The sequence below is a fragment of the Saccopteryx leptura genome, chromosome 2 (assembly GCF_036850995.1).
Source record: "Saccopteryx leptura isolate mSacLep1 chromosome 2, mSacLep1_pri_phased_curated, whole genome shotgun sequence".
Classification (NCBI taxonomy): domain Eukaryota; kingdom Metazoa; phylum Chordata; class Mammalia; order Chiroptera; family Emballonuridae; genus Saccopteryx; species Saccopteryx leptura.
The window spans coordinates 329,459,612-329,482,110 of NC_089504.1; the positions used below are offsets into that span (position 1 = coordinate 329,459,612).

The 22,499-nt window shown below is 51.0% G+C and overlaps 1 protein-coding gene across 2 annotated transcripts in view; it reads left to right on the plus strand.

Annotated features, from left to right (window-relative positions):
* WSCD1 (WSC domain containing 1) overlaps positions 1-21,069 on the plus strand; it is a 45,695-nt gene extending 24,626 nt beyond the window's left edge. For both annotated transcript variants that reach the window (XM_066363385.1, XM_066363387.1), the window contains exons 6-9: positions 10,840-10,999; positions 12,033-12,197; positions 15,282-15,482; positions 17,147-21,069. In XM_066363385.1, coding sequence (XP_066219482.1) covers positions 10,840-10,999; positions 12,033-12,197; positions 15,282-15,482; positions 17,147-17,499 — 879 coding nt within the window. In that variant the 3' untranslated portion in view covers positions 17,500-21,069. The remainder of the gene's footprint in view (positions 1-10,839; positions 11,000-12,032; positions 12,198-15,281; positions 15,483-17,146) is intronic.
* The last annotated feature ends 1,430 nt before the right edge of the window (positions 21,070-22,499 follow it).

Sequence of the window (22,499 nt, forward strand, 5' to 3'; positions counted from 1 at the left end):
CTTTAATATTGAAAACAGGTCTTGGCAGGGCACATTTAAAGAGCTGTGGCCAAACACAACTGCTGACACAAATGGGGGGGGGGCAGTGCCAGCAGAGCTCAGAGGTGTGGGAGACCCAGCCCCCTTCATGAGGTGGCGCTCACATCTGGGGAGGGGGCTAGGACAGGACCAGGCAGAGTGAGGTCAGTGCCTGATGGGAGGAGGGAGGCATGGTGGTAGACTTAGGAGGAGGACTGCACCTTTTTGAAAGGGTTGGAGCCAGAGGATGTGGGGCAGTCAACGGGCAGGCAGATGAGAATTGTGAGGGGTGCATTGCAGGACGGGGCAGCTGTTGAGCAGGAGGGGGCTGGCAGAAAGCAGCCCAGGTTAAGACCCAGAATGGTGTGGTGTGGAAGGGGAGGGGGTGGTGGAGACAATTTTATGGGCCTTGGATGCCTGCCTCAAAGTCCAGATCTTTTTGGTGGGTAAGAGGGAGCTACTGAGTGTGTGGCAGGGAGAGGGTGATATGCCCTGTGTAGCACTTCACAGCTGTAGGTAGGATGCACTGGAGCGGTGCGGAGCTGTTCTCTGAGGATCCCTTTGGAAGGCAGCCTTCCTTGGGGCCACCTTCAGAGACGCCTTGGCAAAGCTTAGACAGAAATCAGCCTGTGAGCTGGCTCTGGGTTTAGGGATTCCAGGTAAGGCAAGGATGAGGCCCCAGATGTTACTTATCCGAGGAAAACCACCACCTACCCAACAGAGTGAGCCTTTGGTTCCCGAGCTGTCCATCACTTCTCCCTCATTTCGCCCTGTGGATGTTGGTGTACCTTGGGCTCAAGCCTTCTGTAGTTCCACCTCCCCACCCCCCTGCCCCGGGCAGCTCTCAGCTCTGCAGTTTCCTGGCCAGGGTTTTACGGGGGCTCTGACTTCACTCTAGAGCAGGGTTTCTCAGCCTTGCAACTATTATTTCAGGTCAGGTCACTGTTTTAGGATCTGTCTGTGCACTGTGGGACACAGCATTTCTCTAGCCCCTACCCATCACATTCCCACAGCACCTCCCCCCTCAGTGATGACAACAGAAACTATCTCCAAACAAGGCCTGATGTCCCTTGTAGGACAAATCGCCTCCTCACCCCTCTGTCCATAACCACCACGCTAGAGGGCCAGCTTGAATGTGTTGGCTCAGCAGTACCCAGGCGTGGCCCACGTTCTCCGTAAGCCTGAATCCAGGTGAACCATCCTTTTTCCTAATCATTTGGTGAGGATGAAGAAGCAAACTCTGCCTCTGGTATTGAGCTTTGGGGGACGTGAGACCAGCTGGAAGTTCAGCTGAACTAGGCCTGCAGTGACCAGCGACCTATTTGCCAGAATGGTTTTCTCTCTCCTACCCTGGATGCTGAGGGCCAATGAAAGAGGTGACTTTGGGGACACCTGGCCATGCTTCCTTTCCCAAGCCCTTCCTCTCCAGAAAGACCAGTAGCACCGAGGCTGCGGGGCTCACCCAGCGGAAGCTTCATCTCATCCTAATTTGGCTGAAAGACCAGCTTGATGTTCTATGCTGTGGGAATGGCTACATTAAGCCACCGCCATACAGTGGACTATAATACAGCCATTGAAAATGTTTTCAAAGACTTTTATGATGGAAAATGCTCACAGCAGAATGCTAAATGGGGACAGAGCTAAACATGAGGGAGGGGACTAGGGGCTTAATTAGGTCTGGATGGGCTGCAGCAGATGTGAGAGGTGGGGCTTGGAAATAGGAGAAGAGGGGAGCCCTCCTTGCAGTGCCCAATTCTGAGTGCCGTCGGGAGTTCATTTGTAGCCCCAGATGAAAATCTCTATTGTTTTCTGCTAGTTAGTGGAAATGGATTTGGGGAGCTCCAACAGTGTAGTTTGACAGAAAAAGAACATTTGGGGGAATATCAGCATTTTAAATGATCTGACTCTCCGCCAGCAAGAGGGACGTGACCAACGTAATGCGCTTTTAAACACAGTAAAATGATCTTGTCTAACCACTCTGTGGTTGTATTGGAGAATGAAGGAAGCCTGCTGCTCATTCTCAGCGTTCAAAATCCCATCACCTCCTTCGGTCGGTCGATCAGAGGTGAGAATGAGGAGGGAGGAGAGGGAGCTTAGATATTTGCATTGCTACCTGTTCAGATCTGGGGGGGGGGGGGGGTAATTTTGAAGCCTGATATTTGTGTGCAAACCTAGAGGCCATTTGTGGGAGTGTGTGTTCGTTCCCACTGTGGGCCGCTGAGTGAAATCTAACACCATCTGTAAATAGGTGACTTAACGTGTGAAGCTTCACCAGCTATTATGCCTTGTAATCTGAAGTTGTATCTGCCAGCCACTGCTAGTGGTTCTCCAGAGAGAGGAAGCAGAGGGACAGGCTGGAGGAGAGAGGTGTTACCCTTTCTTTCTGCTCTCCTTTACCCTCTTTTGGGTAAGTTCTTCATCGAGAATATTAATCTCCTGGATGTTTTCCTATTGACATTTCTTCTAGGGTTTTATATTTGGCCATTTAATGGCGGTGCGAACCCAGCCGCCTGTGAAATGGAAAAGCACCCGTTAATGTGGAGCCTGTTTGTTCTCTGCTGGGCGGCCCCTGTGGCTAAATCCACTTGGATCCCGACAGATGCTCTCTATCCTGGTGGACTCGCCACCTCCGCGGGGCACACAATTTCACGCTCTGCCAAGGTTGGGGCTGTCAGAGTCTGGGTTTTGTGAATTACTACCTAGATATTAAGATTTTTTTTTTCATTTTTCTGAAGTGAGAAGCGGAGAGACAGACTCCCACATGCGCCCAACTGGGATCCACCCGGCATGCCCACTAGGGGGCGATGCTCTGCCCATCTGGGGCATTACTCTGTTGCAACTGGAGCCATTCTAGTGCCTGAGGTGGAAGCCATGGAGCAATCCTCAGTGTCCCGGCCAGCTTTGCTCCAATGGAGCCTTGGCTATGGGAGGGGAAGAGAGAGACAGAGAGGAAGGAGAAGGGGAAGGGTGGAGAAGCAGATGGGCGTTTCTCCTGTGTGCCCTGGTCAGGAATCAAACCCAGGACTTCCACACACCAGACTGACGCTCTACCAGAGAGCAAACCAGCCAGGGCCGATATTAATGATTTTTTTTGTTGTTGTTGTTGCCAAAATGCTGTTTAGTCATTCCAATAGGTGACGGATAAGGTGTGGCTTTGGATTTCTTAAAATTTCTGTAGTAAAACTGTTGATGTTATACTGTGTGTCTTTAAAGAACGTTCATTTTTTCCCCTTGGGATGTGGGGAGTTACACAGGTTTTATTTTAGAAAACTTTAGAAATTTTTGGAAATGTAGAAATAAACTTAAAACTCACTTGTAACTACCACGTCAGAGAAAATACGGTTTTGCACATTTTTGGTGATTTATTCTAGATTCATATACATATACAGATATATGTATACCTATAGCATCTTTTTTTTAAAATAAATTGAATCTTTCATTTGTTTCCTTTTCTCATATAGTGACTCATGAGCTTCCTTTTGCCATGTTGTGTCCTTCATGGCTACAAAGTGTTACATCCTCTACTGTTGGATCTTTAAGCCTGTTTCTTTACTTTTCTTTTTTTTTTTTTTCTTTTTGCTATTATAAACAGACTGCCATAGAGAAACGTCCTTGTGAGTAACCCTTTGAGCGTGTTCATGATTCTTTCCTGGGCTATATTGTCAGATGCGGACTTGCAGGTGCAAAGTGTCTGTATTATACATTTCTCTATGTGCTCTTATAAGACTTGCAGTACATTTTGAGCAGTGAGTCACCTGGCCCCATCATTCGGAAGATGATAGGAAGGCAGCTTTAGAGTCATAGTGACCTAATATGTACATAGCCCTGCTCTGCCCCTTGCTCGTTTAGTGGTCCTTCCTGGTCAATCACGTAGCCCTGAGCCTCAGCGTCCTCATGTGCTGACTGGGATTGGGGGTGGCGGCCATGCCTCACCAGACTGTGAGAAGGATTAGGTGACTGTGCACATGAAAGAGTTCTGTGATCTGGGTGTCTCTCGCTTAGTGAGGATTCCACATGATAGGGTGATGATCGTTATTATTCTGCTCCCGTTTCCTTTACTGTGCAAAGGATGTTTGAGGAAGTGCCTGAGATGCGGAGCTGGTCCTCTCCCATGTCAGGGGAAATCCAGGCACCTTGAGATCCCGAGAGTGTGGTGGTTCTGAGCCATACAGTGTTTAATGGACTCTTCTTTCTTTCTTTCTTTCTTTTTTTTTTTTTTTTTTTTTTTTTTTTACAGAGACAGAGAGAGAGTCAGAGAGAGGGATAGACAGGGACAGACAGACAGGAACGAAGAGATGAGAAGCATCAATCATTAGTTTTTCGTTGCACATTGCGACACCTTAGTTGTTCATTGATTGCTTTCTCATATGTGCCTTGACCGGGGTCCTTCAGCAGTAACTCCTTGCTCGAGCCAGCGACCTTGGGCCCAAACCAGATGAGCTTGCGCTCAAGCTGGTGACCTCAGTGTCTCGAACCTGGGTCCTTAGCATCCTAGTCCGACGTTCTACCACTGCGCCACCGCCTGGTCAGGTGGACTCTCCTTTCTGATGCGTGTTTGGCTTTGACAGGAAGGGTGTCGCATAGAGAGGGGTTAGTGGATCTACTGTCTGGGGGCTCTGTGTCTTCAGAGAGCCACTGCCCAAGGGAACATCCCATAGAAGCCCCTCCAGACACTGACATTTGCCTCAAGCAGTCTTGAAGCAGCAGCTTTGAGGCTGGATTCCTGCAAGGGGGCTCTTCGTGTGGAGAAGCACCTGCCCCACCCCATGCCTTTAGCGTCTCCTGGACTTGGACCAGAAACATTGTTGAGTGTCTCCTCACTGACAGATACTTCACAAGCATTTCATTCTATCCTCAAACTCCCCTTCCAGATACAGAAATCAAGACTCAATCCATTCTCATTTAATCTCCCACCTGTTGATTCCAAAACCTATCATCATTAAGCTCTGCCCCTTTTATAGGTGATAAAATCAAGGCTCAGCGAGGCTCAGGAGCTTGTCAACACTTGTAACCCGACACCAAGCCTGGTTCTGGTTCCACCTCCCATAGCTGCCTCTCCAAACCCCACAAGCCCCACTGCAGTCAGACTCCAGGGGCATCAGGTGGGAGGGAACAGGCTCTCAGTACCAGCTGACAGGTTTTCATTCAACTTGACATTTGCTCGGAAGCACCAAAAGCAGAAGTTGGCCCCATAGTCACAGCCACCGTTGTGGACATCTTCACTCCTTTTTTGTGTCTTGAATGTCGGACTTGCCTCTGGAGTGAAGGAAATGGCCCTGGAGGCAAAGATGGGGCAAACTTAATGGCTGTGCTGGTTTGCAGATTTCATCAAAAATCCATGCATTCATATGTTTGCCTCCAAGGAGTTGGTCTGGTTTGGCAAAGCCCTGAACTGAACTGGACCCCACTCACCCAGATAGTTTGAAGTCTTGAGCTGCTCGCCACCTGCCTCCAAGCCTCAGTTTCCCCTTCTGAAGCTTAAAGTGCTGATCTCTGAAATTTCTGTAATTCTGTGTAAGCATGGAGATCCCAAGAAGGGTGCTCAAGGAGAAATGAAGATGGAGATGAGACCCAGATGGGCCAGCTTGTGAGAAGGTTCCTTCCTGGGGCCTTGCTCCTTGACCCTTTGGCCAGGACCAAGCCTTGGCATGTGGATCCCACCACCTAGACAACCGGGTCCTGACTGTGCCATGACCCGGCTCCCGGCTGGACGCCCACCTCAGGCCAGAGATGAAGTGTCAGGATTAGGTTGTGTATCCACCCTGCTCCCCAACCCAGTGGCTCCCTCTTTAACCTCTTGTCTACTTTATTGAAATAATCCCACATCAATGTTAGTGCTTCCTTTTTCTGCTTTGCTTTTCCTAATCATTTTCTCCCTTCTCTCTGCTCCCTCTTTCTCTCTCTCTCTCTCCCTCTCTCTCTCTCTCTCTCTCTCTTTGTCTTACTAAAGCTTGGGGTGGGTAGGGGGAATGGGAAGTTAGCAGAGAGATAAGAGTCATCAGTATTTAATTTTTATGGAAATCATGTCCTGGAAATCCCCAAGGGGCTGAAAATTGTTCAGTGTTTTCATAATCCGTTGATGTCGCTGAAGCGGTTATGTTGTAAATAAAACCACATTACTGTCTGCAGCTTGCCCGTCGCTCTGCAGACACCCAGAAGCTTGACAGTTTAATCCACTCAAAAAGGTTTGGGTCACTGGTGGGGGCAGCCTGTGCCCAGCCCTGGGATAGAGGACCATGAGGGCATCGATGTCAGCAGCACTGTTTCGGCCGGCCGGGGAGGGAGACAGAGCCAGCTGCCCTGAGCAGAGAACCCCAGAACTGAGCTCCCCAGGGTCCCTGATGTTGGGGAAGCTTTGCTTAGATGCAGCGTCTTTCTTCTCCTCCCCCATGCCCAGGGTGAAAATCACCAACAGAAGGCTCATGTCCAAGTGCCAACAACTTTGGGGGGAGTTGGGATCTGTAAAGGACACTCATTTATTCGTTCATTCATTTGTTCATTGGTTTGTCCATCAGACATTCATTAAGCATTCACCATGTCCTAGAGAATGCAGCAAAGCTCACCAGACATGGAAATCCCTGCTTGCATTCTCAGGGATGGAGGCAAGCAATAAACAGGTCAGTAAGTAAAACAGATCATTTGTTGAATGCTGACAAGTTATGTGGAGAAAAAGGCAGCAGAAACCTTAGGTATTAACCCATGAGAAATGAAATAGTTCTTGACTAGAAGTCCTAAACACGAATGTTCATAGCAACTTTATTCAGAATAGGTCAAAACCAGAAACAGCCCATGTGTCCATCAAGTGGATGAATCAACAACTTGGTACATTCACACACAGAATAACAGTGATAAGAAAGAACAATCTACTAACAGATAGAATGACATAGGTGGATTTAACAAATGTATGGCTGAATGAAAGAAAGCAGACACATAGAAATAGACATTGGATGACTATTTACAGGACGTTCTAGAATAGACAAAATGAATCTGGTGATAGAAATCAGAATAGCGGTTGCTTTGGGGGGAGGGTGGGCCTGACTGGAAAGAGATGGAAGCAACTGGGGTGAGAAAATGCTGTGTGTCTTGGCATGCATTGGTCAAGACTGGCTGAACCATACACTTAGGGTCAGGGTATTTCATTGCTCTTATACCTCAATGTAACAAAATGAGAAAGGCAAGGCAGGGGAATAGGGTGGAACAGTGGTAGTGGGTGGACTGTTACAACTTTAAATGGGGTAGCCAGAGAAGGCTTCATGGAGAAGGCAAGTTGAAGAAAGTAAGGGAAAAAGCCACGAGGGTGTCTGGGTAAAGAGCATTCTAGGCAGAGAGAACAGCAAGTGCAAAGGCTCCGAGGTGGGTCTGTGACTACAATGGCCAAGGACCAGTAAGGAAGCTAGTGTATTGGTTACCAGGGCTGCTGTAACAAAGTACTACAGACTGATGGGGGGGGGGGGGGGGCTTAAACAACAGAAACTTATTTCTTTACAGTTCTGGAGGCCAGAAGTCTGAGATCAGGGCATTGGCAGGATTGGTTTCATCTGTCCTAGGCTTGCAGATGACACCTTGTCTGTTTGTCTTCTTATGGTTGTCCCTTGGTCTGTGTGTGTTTGTGTTCTAACCTCTTCTAATAACCACACCAGTCAGATTGGCTTGGGGCCCACCCTAATGGCCTCATTTAAACTTAATTACCTCTTTAAAGACCCTATGTCCAAATGCAGTCACATTCTGAGGTGTGAAGTTTAGGGTTTCAACATTGAAATTAGAGGACACAGTGCAGCCCCTAACAGCCAGTGTGAGCAGAGGAGGGACAGTCAGAGGGCCGTGTGCTCTCCCCCTTGCAGCTGCCACGCGTGACCATGCTGCCGGTTTCCACTTGCTGTGGGGGAGGTGTTGATCTGGGAAGAGGTAGGATGAGGACTTGGTGGCAGAGGATGGATGGTGATGGTAGAGGCCGGAGGTTACAATTCCTGTGATGGCTTTTCACTGGCTCATGTCCACAAAACTGGCTTCCAGAAAACCAGTGGTGTTCTGATTGAAGGTCCAGACACAGATTTTGCTTTCTGCACAGAAAAGGCCTGGTGGCCCCAGATAGGTAGCATCTAACTGGACATGCTGCTGGTGTTTGTTATCCTTTGTCCACTCAGTCCCAAGTCCCTTCTCTTCAGCTCCGCACTGTGACAGCAGCCTGGGCTGCCTGGGCTAGATTGTCACCAGAGCTGACATTGAGGATGGCAGTGGTTGGGGATGTGGCTGATTCCAAAATTAGGGCCTCATTGTGGCCACTGCGTCTTCCAAGCAATTCTTTCTGTATGTGCCCGACTGATCAAGACTAAAGGACCACAAGTGCTAACTAACCAGGGGGAGGGGCTTCTCACCTTTCCATGATCCTGAGCTTTCGCAGCCTTGGAGGGGAACCAAAGGAAGGAACTTTAGGAGACAGACGGTTGGTACGCTGGGTGTGAGGTGGTCTGGGGCCCACCTCTAGTGCAATTAAAGGCCTTAAGAGATAAAAGTAAGGGTGCCCCAACTATGTGCCGGGTCTTTCTCGTTCATTATCGTCCCCTCATTCTCCCAGCACTCTGTGAGATGGGTATTATTATCCTCATGTGACAGATGCGAGAATCACGGATCGAAAAGGGCAGTTACTTGCCCAAGGTCATACAGATATTGACTTACGGCAGGAACTTGAGTTCAGGTCTTCTAGATGATAAGCCTAATGCTTCCTCTCCTACCCAGTGCTTCCTTCCTCTGACACAAAAGGCCACGGAGACTCAGAGCAACCGCTCGCCTCCATCCTCCGTCCCTGTGTTCAGCCTCTGTCGGGAAAAGCTTGGGGATAGACGTCCCAGTCTCACTGCCCTCAGGGTGGGCCAGGGGAAGCCAGTGAGAGGGCCAGAGGAATTCGAGATCCTCCCACTCTTCCAGGCAGACTGATTCATGGAATGTGTCCATTTTACAGATGGAGAAACTAAGGTTCCAAAGGGGAAGTGCCTTGCTTATGGTCCCATAGAACATTTAAGAGTTTTTCCAGTGCAAAAGGGGGCTCCGAGCTCTGGAAGCAGAGAGTGCAGCAAGATTGTGTGTGTGTGTGTGTGTGTGTGTGTGTGTGTGTGCGCGCGCGCGCATGCACACGCAGGCAGGTACGTGTGTGTAGTGTGAGAATAGTGCAAATGTCTGCCCACCCCCAGCCCCGTCCTTTATGGCAGCTCAGCTCTGAGAGGCAGATGTGGGCCTGAGCCCTGGTGAGTGTCCGGGCAGAGGCGAAGCTGTCCCTCTGCCTTGAAGAAGGACAGAGAAGCAGGGAGGGGCTTTCCGGGGGACTGCTTGGCACCTGGGAGAGAACTCAGCCTGCGCCCACAGAAGCACAGCGTGGGGGTAGCGTCCATGGCATCTTCTCCTCCCCGAAAGTCCCCCCTCCCCCTCAAGCCTCTCCCCTCCCCTTCAGGCTCTGCATCTCCCTCCTCTGGCCGGGACACCACCTCTGTTTCTCCTCTGAGATCCCAGGTCTTGCCAAGCCACACTCAGAAAACACTATTGGTTTTCTTTTTTATTTATTTATATATGAGATGTCAACTGTGGGCAAAAAATACAGAGGTTTGTGTGGCGCTTCCCTTGACAGAAGTTTTCTCTGCCCACGGCCTCCCTCTCACGTGCACACTCCTAGACTCCCTCCGCTCTCCTGCGTGCCCCGTGCGGGATGGACAGGCAGGTGAAACCGGGCTACGTGTCCTGTCTAGTGCCCGGTTCACAGTAGGTGCTCTGTGAGAGAGGTGGGCGGAGGAATTTTTGAGTGAGCTGAGGCTGATACCCACAGGGTAAGGTGGCAGAGGGTGACCCACTCGTCTGTGAGAGCACCAAGCATGGGCTGGGCCCAGTGACAGGCAATTAGAACCCTGCTCATCTAAGCCTTATAATAAATGTGCAAGGTGGATTTTAGACTTTCATTCAAAGGCAAAGTTCGGAGAGCAGAGAAGTTCAGCACCTTGCCCAAGGTTACTACTCAGCCTGTAAACCCAAATTCACATTCAGGCCTCCCAGATGCCAGGGCCCCCGCTCTCCTCGTCGTGTGGTGCGCCTCCTTAGGGGGAACAAGAGCCCGCGTAGGAGAGCGCCAGGAGCGAGCGTGGCTGACCCCCGGTGGGGCCCCTCCGTCCTCAGGAAGCTCCCATTGGGCTCAGTACTCTGGTGGGCTGAAGTCTACTCTTGTTCACCTCCCACCCTGTCCTGGAGAAATGAGTGTGTGGGAATCTATCTGTCCGTAGCCTTGAGCCCCACCCTGCAATGAGCTTCAGGCATAAGGGATGGTTTGGATCTCTTTCTAGGGCGACCTAGCTGGAATTCCAGATGTCACTCAGGGCTCTCAGTCTACTTGTTAGACCTGTGACACATTGAGACCTAACTGCCCTGTGTGGATTTATCTGTCCCATTCTGACCCTCACACACATTTTCTCACATGGATCCCACTGTCTGGAGTGCCCATCTCCACCCCGGCGCTCCTGACTACACCCTAGACATCACACACGTCCAGTTCAGAGGTCTGCTCTCTGCCTTCCACGCTTGGTTCACCCTCCGACATGTGCCACGCTCACTCTACTGTCAGTGTTAACAGGCTGGCTGGGAGCTACTGGAGGGCAGTAGTTGTCTCGTCGAGTTGTCTCCCTGGGCTTGGGCACAAAGCCTGGCACTGGGAGGACGGACGGACATTTCTGTTGATTCCCTAGAGCCAGCAGGACATCCACGGGTTCATCCGACACGTGAGCTGCAGGAGGCATGGCCCTTGCATTCACTGGTAATGCTTCTCTTCCTCTTCTCGTCCGGCAGGAGTTCCCCTTGGCCATCCTCAGAGGCTGGGAGTGCTACTGTGCTTACCCGACCCCACAGTTCAACCTGCGGGATGCTGTGAACAGCTCGCTGTGTGGCCAGGAGCCTGGGGCACAGAGGCTGGCAGAGTATTGCGAGGTCTACCAGACCCCTGTGCAAGGTGAGCCCCCACCCCAGAGGTAGACGAGGCATGAAGGGCCCTCCTCCCTGGGCCTGCCTGTGGTTATGGCATTTGGTCCGGGGGGTTGGAAATGTTAGCCATGGCTGAGAATGCAGTCCTAGGATAGGAAGGGCATCTGTGTAACAACCTGGCATCTTCGTGGATGGTCTCATCTTGGGATAATGGGATGGAAGAGGCCTCTGCCATCCCTGGAGACTGGACGCAGGATGCAGGGCTCAGTTTGAAGAACGCCTGGCCTTCACCTGAGTCTCACTGGGGATGAAGGGGTTTTGAGGAAGAAAGGAAGAGCAGAGTGGCTGAGCCCAGAGGGATAGTAATGGCCAGGTGGTGGCATTGGATGGCATGAGAGCTCAGTAAACACAGGGACCTCGGAGGCTTCCCTGAGCCAGCCCAGGGCCTGGCGGCCAGTAAAGCTCCCGGGCTGTGACGTGTGAGCATCCAGTCTGTCCAGCTGACCTTAGGAGCTGATGGAGGAAGAACAGAGGGGGAGGAATGTTGCCGCCTTTGTGAAGCACCTACTGTCACCCAGCACAGCCTAGGGACGTTGGGGCTTTCACCTGATGATTCTCTGCAACCTGGGGGGAAGGAAGAGGAGGCACAGAGAGCTTACTTGCCTGAAATTAGTGCAGCAGGTTCACTGTAGGCTGTATCTGAGTGTGTAGCACTGGTCAGCCCAGCCACGGCCCCAGCTTCCTCCCCTGCAGTTATCTGTGCTGTGCCGATAACAAGGTTTGGCCATGACCCTGGAGACAGAGCAGGGGCTGAAGGTCCACAGGGGGCCAGTTTGCACCACATTCTTGCACGGGCTTTGGAGGCCTCATTGTTGTTGGGCTTTCTGTGGCTAGCCACAGAACTGTGCACCCAACATGCAGGTGGTAAACCTCTTCCCCCTTTTTTTGGATCTCAGGTCATATTTCTATTAAGTGGGAGTCTTGGATCAGCAGTTTCTGTCTAGTGGAGTCTATGAGTCACCACAGGGGTGAGTGACCCTGAGATGACTTTTGGCTTTCAGACACCCGGTGCACAGACCGCAGGTTCCTGCCCACTAAATCCAAAGTGTTTGTGGCTTTGTCAAGCTTCCCAGGAGCTGGGAATACCTGGGCCCGCCACCTCATCGAGCACGCCACTGGCTTCTATACGGGGAGCTACTACTTTGACGGAACGCTCTACAACAAAGGTGCGTGAAGGCGGCAGGAGAGAGGGGAAGGGCAGCTCCGTGGCCGACTCTCCCTGCGGAGCACTGGAGCAGTGCCTGTCCCACTGGAGTGTGTCGGAATCTCCCAAGGGCATGTTCAATTCAGCAGCTTCCTGGGCAGAACCTCAGAGCTCTGGTTCAGTTGACCTGATCTGGAGCCGAGAAAATGCCATTCCTAATGAGCTCCCAGGTGACGGGCAGCCAGGGTTACGCTTCAAGTGACAATTAGAGATTCATCTGGATTCAAAGGGAAAGCCGAGTAGCTTGGATTCCCTCTCTAGAAGCATTTCTTGGATTTTCCTTACTTTTCATGACCTCAATAATTAGGTGAGACTGTAATCTATTCACTCCTTTCTTTTTCTTTTATTATTTTCTTTTTAGGCTAGGGGTAGCTTATCAAAATGATATTTAAAAAAAAATAATAATAAGCCTGACCAGGCGGTGGTGCAGTGGATAGAGTGTCGGACTGGGATGCGGAGGACCCAGGTTCGAGACCCTGAGGTCACCAGCTTGAGCGTGGGCTCATCTGGCTTGAGAAAAAAAAAAAAATAAGCTCACCAGCTTGGACCCAAGGTCGCTGGCTCAAGCAAGGGATTACTCGGTCTGCTGAAGGCCCGCGGTCAAGGCACATATGAGAAAGCAATCAATGAACAACTAAGGTGTCGCAACGAAAAACTGATGATTGATGCTTCTCATCTCTCTCCATTCCTGTCTGTCTGTCCCTATCTATCCCTCTCTCTGTCCCTGAAAAATAAGAAAAAAGAAGAAAATTTTAAAAAGTCCCAAACTCTTCAAGAGTTTTATGATTTCTTATCTTATAGAAATAAGAGGCCTTATTAGGCCAAGTAAATGAACTTAAATAGCTCGAGTTTGTGAGCTGTTTTAGAACTATGGACCTCAGATAAGTCAGGTGGCATCTAAATTTGGTGAAATGTAATTCTCTGTTTTCAAGTGTTACCACAACTTCTCTCGGTTTTTCTTAACTGGAGTTTGATTTAGGAAAAGAGGATACTATCATAACATCCTAGAGAAAACAGAAACTTTCTGAGCTTGGCAGTGGGTTCTGGAATCACCCGTGACAATCTTGGTCTGGTTGGGGAAAACACAAGGTTGTTCATATAACTCAGCCCCATTGTCCTTGGGAGGCTGTGTGTTATGGGCAACTATAGGTGAAGTGGCCAGATGAAGCACATGGTCCTGCCCATGCTGGCCTCGTCCCCTGGGGACCACCCACTGTGCGCAGGCTGCAGTGACCCACCTTGTTCATCTGGAAAGCCCCTCCCTTTCTCACACAGCTGCCTACTTTAGTCCACAAATGTAGAAGTGGCCCCACAGTTCGAATAGCCACATAGACAGGTTCAATGACACTGCCTCAAAGTGGCTTTAGAAATACTGGTACATTGAGTCTACAGGACTCAAAGTTAGATGTAGCCACTGGCCTCAGAGTGCTTACAGAACAAGGATACACAGAGATGCGAATTTCACAAGGCAGCTCTCAAGGACACACAGCCATGTGGAGAAAGCCCAATGCCAAAATGCCAGACCTGTCCTGGGTGAAGATGGTTGGAGTTATAAGGAAAAGTGGCCCCTGTTGAAATAGGCTGAGACAGTACAAAAGGCACCCTGGGTCTCAGGTGTCAGAGAGATCTCACATTTACTCAGCCCCCAGTTGGACTTCATTTCTGGATACTCCCAGCTGTTTGACAGAATGAATCAAAGCAAAGACTTCTGGAGTTTTATCCATGGCAGAGATGAGTTTGAAACGTGTTGCGTTTCAGTAGATGAACCCAGACTCACAGATTCAAAAGAGACTTGCAAATTTCCAGGCATTTGTAGATACAGATGCTTCCCAGCCATTCATGAAAGGAGTGCAGGCTTATTTATGTTTCAAAGAGCCCAAGATAAGCTCATACATATTTATGGAGTATGTCCCCAGAGCTGGCTGGCATAGCTATGCTGGGATGTGGTCAGGAGACAAGGTCGGGGGACATCTTTCCTGGAAGTCAATACATCCTCTAATTAGTCCCCCCTAATATCTGTTTCCATAAGCCTCTATGCTCTGTCGTATACTTGGGCTATTTCTCTACTAGACTGTACAGTCTAGTAGGGATCTAGTCTGAGTCTTGATCCCCAACGTAAAGTCCAACACAAAATGAGCGCACAGTAATTGTTGTTGATAAATATGTATGGATGGGTAGAGTCTGACCTTCTCAGCCAGAAGTCTTTGAGCTCAGGCACCCAGTACTGGCCCAAGGGACCCAGGAAAAAGGCAGGCCGCCCCAGCCCAGAGAGATTGTTCCATGGAAGCAGGGCTCTCTGTTCATAGAAAACTGGGCCCTGGGTTCTGCAGGAACAGGCTTAATCATCAAGGATGAGACCTTGGCCAGACCTGCTCTGGGGTCCCAGGTAGGGAATTTCCATGGATTCAGGGCTGGGGCCCTGTTACAGGACCATGGCATAGGTCAGAGGGAGGGGTGACAGCTGCTTACAGCCCGTGAGCATAATAATTGGGATCCAGCTTCTCCTGTGAGGAGATGGATGGGAGCCAGGGGCCTCTCAAGGACACATAGCCACGTGGAGAGAGCCCTGGCTCCGTTTTGTGGTGCTCTGAAATCTTAGGCAAGGCACACACCCACCCTGAACCTCAGTCTATTCAGTATGCCTGTAGCTGTAGCTGATTAATAGAGTATTTGCGATGTTCATGTAAAATCGCCAAGAAAATTCCCAAATGAATGCATCTCTAGTGCTTAGAGATGGGGAATGGCCAGGCCCTCTGACTCCTGACTCTAGGGGATCTGTAGAAGGTGCCTTACCTCCTTTGTCTAGCAGATGCCATCTTTCCCAATGCTTGCTGTCACGGGCAGGGTCAATCCTGTGGCGGCCGCTCCTGTCAACCATCCACAGGCCCTCCCAGTGCCTCTGCTTGCCATCCACAGGCCTCTCTTATGCCCCTATTGTCAGCTTTCCCTCGGGGATGCAGTTGGCATTTGGATTTGTCTACTGCCATGGCCTTGGGGGCCCCAGCACGGCTTCCTCCAAAGCAGACCCCTCCTTTCTCCCGGGCAGGATTTAAGGGTGAGAAGGACCACTGGAGGAGCCAGCGCACCATCTGTGTGAAGACCCACGAGAGTGGCAGGAGGGAGATCGAGATGTTCGACTCAGCCATCCTGCTTATCCGAAACCCGTACAGGTCCCTGGTGGCCGAATTCAACAGGAAGTGCGCTGGGCACCTGGGCTACGCAGCTGACCGCAACTGGAAGAGCAAAGGTGCAGAAGGGGGCAGCAGACAGGGAGCTCACTGCAGCTTTATTCATGGAGTCAGACTGCTGACACATACTTGTGTGCCAGGCATGGGACAAGGAACCGGGGGGCCCAGGAAAGTGGCCACAGTCTCCACCCTCAAGACATGTACAGTCAGCCGCTAGGCAATGAATTACAGAGGCACAAGTCACAGTGGTGAGCGATATAAAATTAAGCCATCGGAAATAAAGCTGTATTCAGCAGAGTGGGTGGCATGATGAGAGGTAGGCTGTAGGCCAGGCAGGCTGTGCCTCTGTCCCTGTGTGACATGTCTTAGCTGAGGCTGACCTGTGTCTTCCCCTTTCCCCATCTCCCTTCACCTAGACCAAGTCCAGCCCCCCCCCAGCCCCCTTCCTGACTCCCCTTGATGACGGTGTCCAGCTAAGCTCTGAGGCCTCCTAAACCTCTTACCAGCCCAGTGACCCCAGACAAACTGCATGCCTTCTGAGCCTCAGTTTCCTCATCTGAAAAACAAGGTGGTCCCCATCTCAAGGATCATGTTGAAAATGAGAGAAAACAAAGCTTCCCGGAGCCCAATTATGGAAACTGTTTTTGTTGGGATGATTCTTAATATCTGCACGTTCCTCCCACCCCACCCCCAACGAAACAACTAATTTCTTAATTTGCTGGAAAATAAATCTCACAAAGCAGGTCATCTGCAGAAGTTTACAGTTGCCCCGTCCATGGCTTCACGGGGTGTCCTACCACCCCACTGTGCCGCAGGTTCAACTGGGCCTCACCCCCCCCTCCCCAGACACAGCGAGCATCGGTCTTAGATTTATGGGAGGGGCCGGGAGAGGAAGTCGGGCCTGCTCAGCATCTTCCTCTCACCAGGCTGCCCCTACACCTGCTGCTTGGTCTCTGCCACCCACATAAGATGTGCATAGTTGCCAGAGACAAGATCAAGGTGAATGAGGGTCGCCTCGAAAGAGATGCCCTACCCCGGTTTCGCACCTCTCTTTAATCCTGCTGTGTTGTGCCCTGCAGCCCAGCCGAGCTCTCCCTGGCCAGGGGCAGTCCCTAAGGTCGAGGAATTCACAGCACATGGGAGAGAGAACCAATTCTTAGTATATGCAGTTTACTTGTGTTTTAACCCAGTGGTCCCCAACCTCCGGGCCACAGACCGGTACCGGTCCGTGGGCCATTTGGTACTGGTCTGCAGAGAAAGAATAAATAACTTACATTATTTCTGTTTTATTTATATTTAAATCTGAATGATGTTTTATTTTTAAAAAATGACCAGATTCCCTCTGTTATATTCGTCTAAGACTCACTCTTGACGCTTGTCTTGGTCACGTGATACATTTATCCGTCCCACCCTAAAGGCCGGTCCGTGAAAATATTTTCTGACATTAAACCGGTCTGTGGCCCAAAAAAGGTTGGGGACCACTGCTTTAACCTGATGTGTTTGCTGGGACTGAACTCATATCTTCCCGGCGTAGGACTCTTCAGAGCCCAGCCTGATGGCAACCCTTATTCACACAAGGTCACCAGGAAGGTCTTCCTCAGCAGGGGATTCGAGCGTTTTGGGCCACGGGTGATGGAAAGCCCTGGCCACTTCCTGGGGGATTCCGAGGGCCAGCAGCCCTCCCCGGGCGAGCCCTGACACGGCCCCCTTGTCTCCTCCCCAGAGTGGCCAGACTTCGTCAACAGCTATGCGTCCTGGTGGTCGTCGCACGTCCTGGACTGGCTCAAGTACGGCAAGCGGCTGCTGGTGGTGCACTACGAGGAGCTGCGGCGCAGCCTGGTGCCCACGCTGCGGGAGATGGTGGCCTTCCTCAACGTGTCCGTGAGCGAGGAGCGCCTGCTCTGCGTGGAGAACAACAAGGAGGGCAGCTTCCGGCGGCACGGCCGGCACCCTCACGACCCCGAGCCCTTCACCCCGGAGATGAAGCACTTGATCAATGGCTATATCCAGACAGTGGACAAGGCCCTGCGTGACCACAACTGGGCTGGGCTGCCCCGGGAGTATGTGCCCAGATGATAGGGCCGAGCGCCCTGCTGAGAGCCGGCCGCCTTGGGGCCGCACCCGCTCAGATGCTCAGGGGGTGGCCTCGCTGGGACACAGGGCTGCTTGTGCCGCCAGCGGGGAGGCTCGCCCAGTGCTCCCTCGCCCGTGTGCAGGGAGACCAGACACAAGCCTTTAGCCCACCCAGGCAAACACAGTGACACACACACACACTCCTAGGCAGACACGCTTTAGACACGCCACTCCATGCTCATGGTGCCCATTTTGACAAGCCCAAGGCACCATGCAGGGTGTGCTAGACACTCCCACACTTGCAAAATCAGTCACACACAGAGGCCACTTTATGTGTTCCCAGAGGCTGTCAGTCTGTCTCTCACACATACAAATACACGTGTGCACCAGGGCTCTCGGAGGCCCCAGGCTTCCTGTTTCCAGCGCCAAGCACGGACTTGCTGATGAGGGTTCTTGACTGTGAGATGCTGGGTTGGGCAGCACCCGTGCTCTGAGCAGCAAGGATCTGGGCATGGAGGGGGGCTCATGGATAGTCACTGCGGGGCTGTGTGGCCCTGACGTCCCATAAATGTGTGTGGTGTGATGACCAGGCACCATGAACTCTGCAGCCCCGCCTCCCCCTTCTCTGTGGATGATCTGGCAGCCCTGTGGGCAGAAAGGAGCACCCGTAATGCACACTCCAACCTCAAGACCCACCACAGTTTCTGTGCACCCTCGGCCACCCCTTTTAACATGAGCGCTCCTTGGAGCGGGGCCTCCTTGCCTGGCTTCTTTTCCCAGCTGTCCCCAGGAAGGCAGGGCACGCACCCCATGCCTCAGCTCCAGGGTCTGAGGGGGAGGGGCCGGTGGACTGAGAGGGAGCTGGCCCTAAGGGGACTCCCAGACCCAAGGGCTCCAGGAAGGACAGGTCTTGGGAATCACTGTGACTGGTTCCCTACCCATCTTGACAGGTCCCTGCTGTCCATGGGGTCCCACCCTTGGCTTGTGAGGAAGGGATGCTGCATGGTCCATCAACAACACAACCCTGGACCCTTGTGGGAGAAACCATGGCCACAGCTTCTGCTTGAGCCCCGGTAGCTATAGCCAAGCCCTCTCTGTTCCTCTCTTACTCACCCCACCACCTCCTGTCACCAGCCTCTTTGCCACACCATCTGTCTCTGTTTCTGCTACATGTCATCTTTGCCACTTGTTCATCCTTTTCCTCAACAAAAAGGCCAGGGCACTCCCAGATGCCGATACCCACTGCGTCTGGCCCCCAGGCGCAGGAGAAGGCCTTCAGGAAAAGCACCCTTTCCCCACCCTCAGCTCATTCCAGTGGGGCCACGGGAGGGGTCACTGCAGACAGGGTGAGGAACCCTGTCACAGGAGAATGTGCTCTGTGCAGGCTCACCATGCAGGCCACGTGCCTAGCCTTCAGGGAACGCACCACAGCGACTTTGACCTGCTCATGAGAAATCTGTGACACTTATCGCAGTCAAGCAGAGGAGAAGGGTAATTAAAGCAAAGAGAACAATGTTTGCAAAGGCTCAGAGACTTGGAAAACCCTGGTGTGTTTTGCAAAACAGGTGAATGGGGTGTGAGCATGTGTGTCTCCAAATTTGCAGCAGCAGGAGGGGAGTGGGTAAGTGAGGACAAAGGTGGGGACACAGGAAAGGACTCTGTCCTTACAGTCTGGGAGGAGCAGAGGTGCTGGTGCTAATTACCACCCTGGATCGCTCTTTGATACATGTCTTGGCTCAGGAATGAGTGGTGACACCAAGGGGTTCAGGGCTAGAGGTCAGAATGGACTCGGGAGCATAGACCAGGGCAGCCAAGATCCAGGGAGGGCTGTAGGGAGCCTAGTTGCACACTGAGCCCTGTGGCGGTTGGGGGAGGGAGAAGAGGGGGAGCTTGAATGTGGCAGCCCATGAGACTCTGCAGCTTGTCCAGACCTGGGGTAACCTCAGCTGGGCACCTCCATCTGATGTCCCCTTAGCCTGAGCCAAGCTGCATCACAAGGAGATGACAGGGAGAGGGGTTTGGGAAAGCTGGGCATGGGGATCCCCTCGATGCTCTGCTCCCTGGCCGGTGGCGGGAGCTGAGAGCCACACCTGATAAAGGCAGGCAGAGCTGACGGGCCCAGTGGAGCCATACTTCTTCGGAGGGAAGCCTCCCTAGCCTTTGGTTTTGTCAATGAGTGGACCTGAGCGCCTGTGCTCTTCGTGGCCTCCAAGGTCTTCCCGAGGTTCTCCCAAAGCTACGCTGGTGCTGAGGCTGTTCTAGGTCCTCCCGCAGCAGCATCTGGCTCCAGTCAAAGCTGGAAACACCAGGGTCTTTGTAAATGTTTATTGGCTCAGCATGGCTCCATAGGCAAGTCTATGAAGAGCCTCTGATGAGGCTGTGCAGCCCGAGTTCTAGGAACAGTTGAGACCCACCAGGAGTTTCCACACTGTCTTGGAAGAGGGCCAGGGAACACCTGCATCCTACAGCAAACACAGAATCTTAAAGGAGACAGCAATACCAATTGGTGGTGAAGAGGACAGCTGGCTTCCTCCTGAGACTGGCTCCATGGCTGCGGCCCTCATGCCCTGGCCACCCAGATCATCTTCAGGTGGAAGCCTCAGAAGCCGGAGGGGCTGGAGAAAGCAGAGGTGTGGCTGGCAAGTTGACCAGGACCACAGCCAGGGCACAGCCCCCTGGGTTTTTCCTCCTCCCGCCCCCCAGGAGTCAGGAGAGCAGCAGCCTGGTCCCTTCCACCTGGTGGATTCATAGGTACATTCCCTGCAATCAGGCACCCACAGACCTCTCTTTCTAGGTGGAGTGTCACCTGCTCAAACGGCCTTGTTGATCACTTACACCTTAGCCAAGCAGGCAGATGTGTGGAATGATGGAGTCAGGGTACATCCAGGTTATATTGAGTCACTGTCCATGGTAAGGGACCTGCCACCTGGCAGGTGCTTCTGGCTATTGGGTGAGCAAGGAGGTAAAAGGCCCTTAGCCCTGGGCCTGGATCTGTCCTTTTGGGAAAGTCTGGGTCCAAGTTAGGTATTGTCTATAGCTCACAGCTTCACCAGGAAGAGGATACTGTCCCAACCAGCCAAGAAGTGAAAGCAGATGCGTATCTAGAGGAGACGTGGTAAATGCATCAGGAGCCTATGAGCAGTGAAACCCTGACTGTCCACGGATTCCAACCTTAAGAGCAAGGCTATGGAGTTATACAAACCTGTGTTAAAACATGTAATTTTCATGGATTTCATCTCCTGTTGTGGATCAATTTAGAAAAACCAAAATATATCATTTTAAGAAGCTAACACACATTCTGATAATCCCAGTAATGTGAAAATGAGAGAAAAGAATAAACAGGCTTCCAAACCCTGAGAAGAAAGCTGCTTAATTATGTGAGCATCTTGTAATGAAGTCTCTAACAGCTAAAATTAGATCTTGAGTGCATCAATATGCAATAATGTATGCACACCAGAATGCATTTTTCCCTTAAAAGTAGCATGAGCTACTTGGTACTTAGGTGGCCCCAAGGGGGGAAATGAAAATGCTAGGTTTGATCTTTTTGGCTGCAAGAATTCTTAGGGCATGTTTGTTTTCTTTTAACTGGGAACTTATTGAAGTTATTTAAAATGTGATGCCTCTGCTTTGTTCAGGTTTAGGGAGAAATTGATTGATTGAACCCACATTGATGACCACTCAGCAGTGGCAAGTTGGCCTGAACACACAGAAGTAGAGTAGAAATAAGAGAGTCTGCAGATTGAAGGGCTAGGTTGTGGTCCAGCTCTGCTCTGCTATGATCTTGGGAAGGTCTTTTCCCTCTCTGGTCTCAGTTTTCCTCCCATAAAGTGAGGGATGTGGTGGCTATTGCTGGTTGCATCCCCAATGTTCATTCCCCCATTTTCTTTCCCAGCAGCCCTTGATTTCTGTTTAGGGATTTTATGATCGGGCTGAGCTGACTCATCACTTCTGGGGTGATTGCATGACCTAAACTAAGCCAATAGCACATTCCAGCTCTCTGGCTACAGTGATTGGTTCAGATATGGTCATGTGAACTATATCAATGCAGTCAGAGGGAATTTCAAAACTTTTTCTGGGAATGTTGGGTAGAGGCTCTTTTTATCCACCCTGCTGGATGTATAAGAGGAAGTGGGTAATCTTGAGTTTTGACAGTAGCCATCTTGGGACCAGGAAGGAGAACCACTCTCAGCCTGAAGTTGACATTAATGAAGGAGTAGTCAAGAGGCAGAAAGAAGCCAGGTCTTTGGTGATACTGTGTAACTACAGAATCAAGCTTTGACAGTGACTGACCCCACCTCAGGACAGTTATGTTCCATGAGTCAATGAATTCTCTTTATTGTTTAAGTTGGATTGAGTTGGGTTTTTATTACTGGCAGCCCAGGGCAGTGTCAAAAAGGCTTGGATTAAAAGGCCCTGGAGTCTTGACATCCTCTGTCTCTAGCTGATGTAAATGAAGACCAAAACACAGAGCTGGTAGAATTAGAAAGTTGCTTTATACAGGACTAGGACTAGGTGTGAAATGCTCAATTGGAGGCTGAGTTTAGTCAGCCAGAACAAGAAGCATTTTAAGTCATTACAGAGTAAAACCACCTATATATCCTTAGAAAATTATTCCCCTTGATTGTCCAGCCCAAACCATCAATTGTCTCATTTAATCCTTAACCAATACTCTTTTATTTCCACTAGACAGATGAGAGGACCAGGTCACCATTCTTTAATGATTGTAAAAGTATGGCCTTGTCGTATTTACCATAACACTTTTCATGAAGAATACAATGTGGTCTTAGAAGGGATGCTTTGATAAGCTATTTGGATTAAAGGTGAGACCTCCTTCAAGAGACATTTTTGAGTAACAGCTGATGGGCAGTAAACAACCTTCTAGGAAGGGTAGGTATGGTTAGTCATACAGTTTTGGTTTTTCTGAGTGGGACATGCAAGTCTGGGGCAGAGCAGAATTGCTGCTATCAAAAGAGAGGAACGGTGATAAAACTGAGAATTTCCCT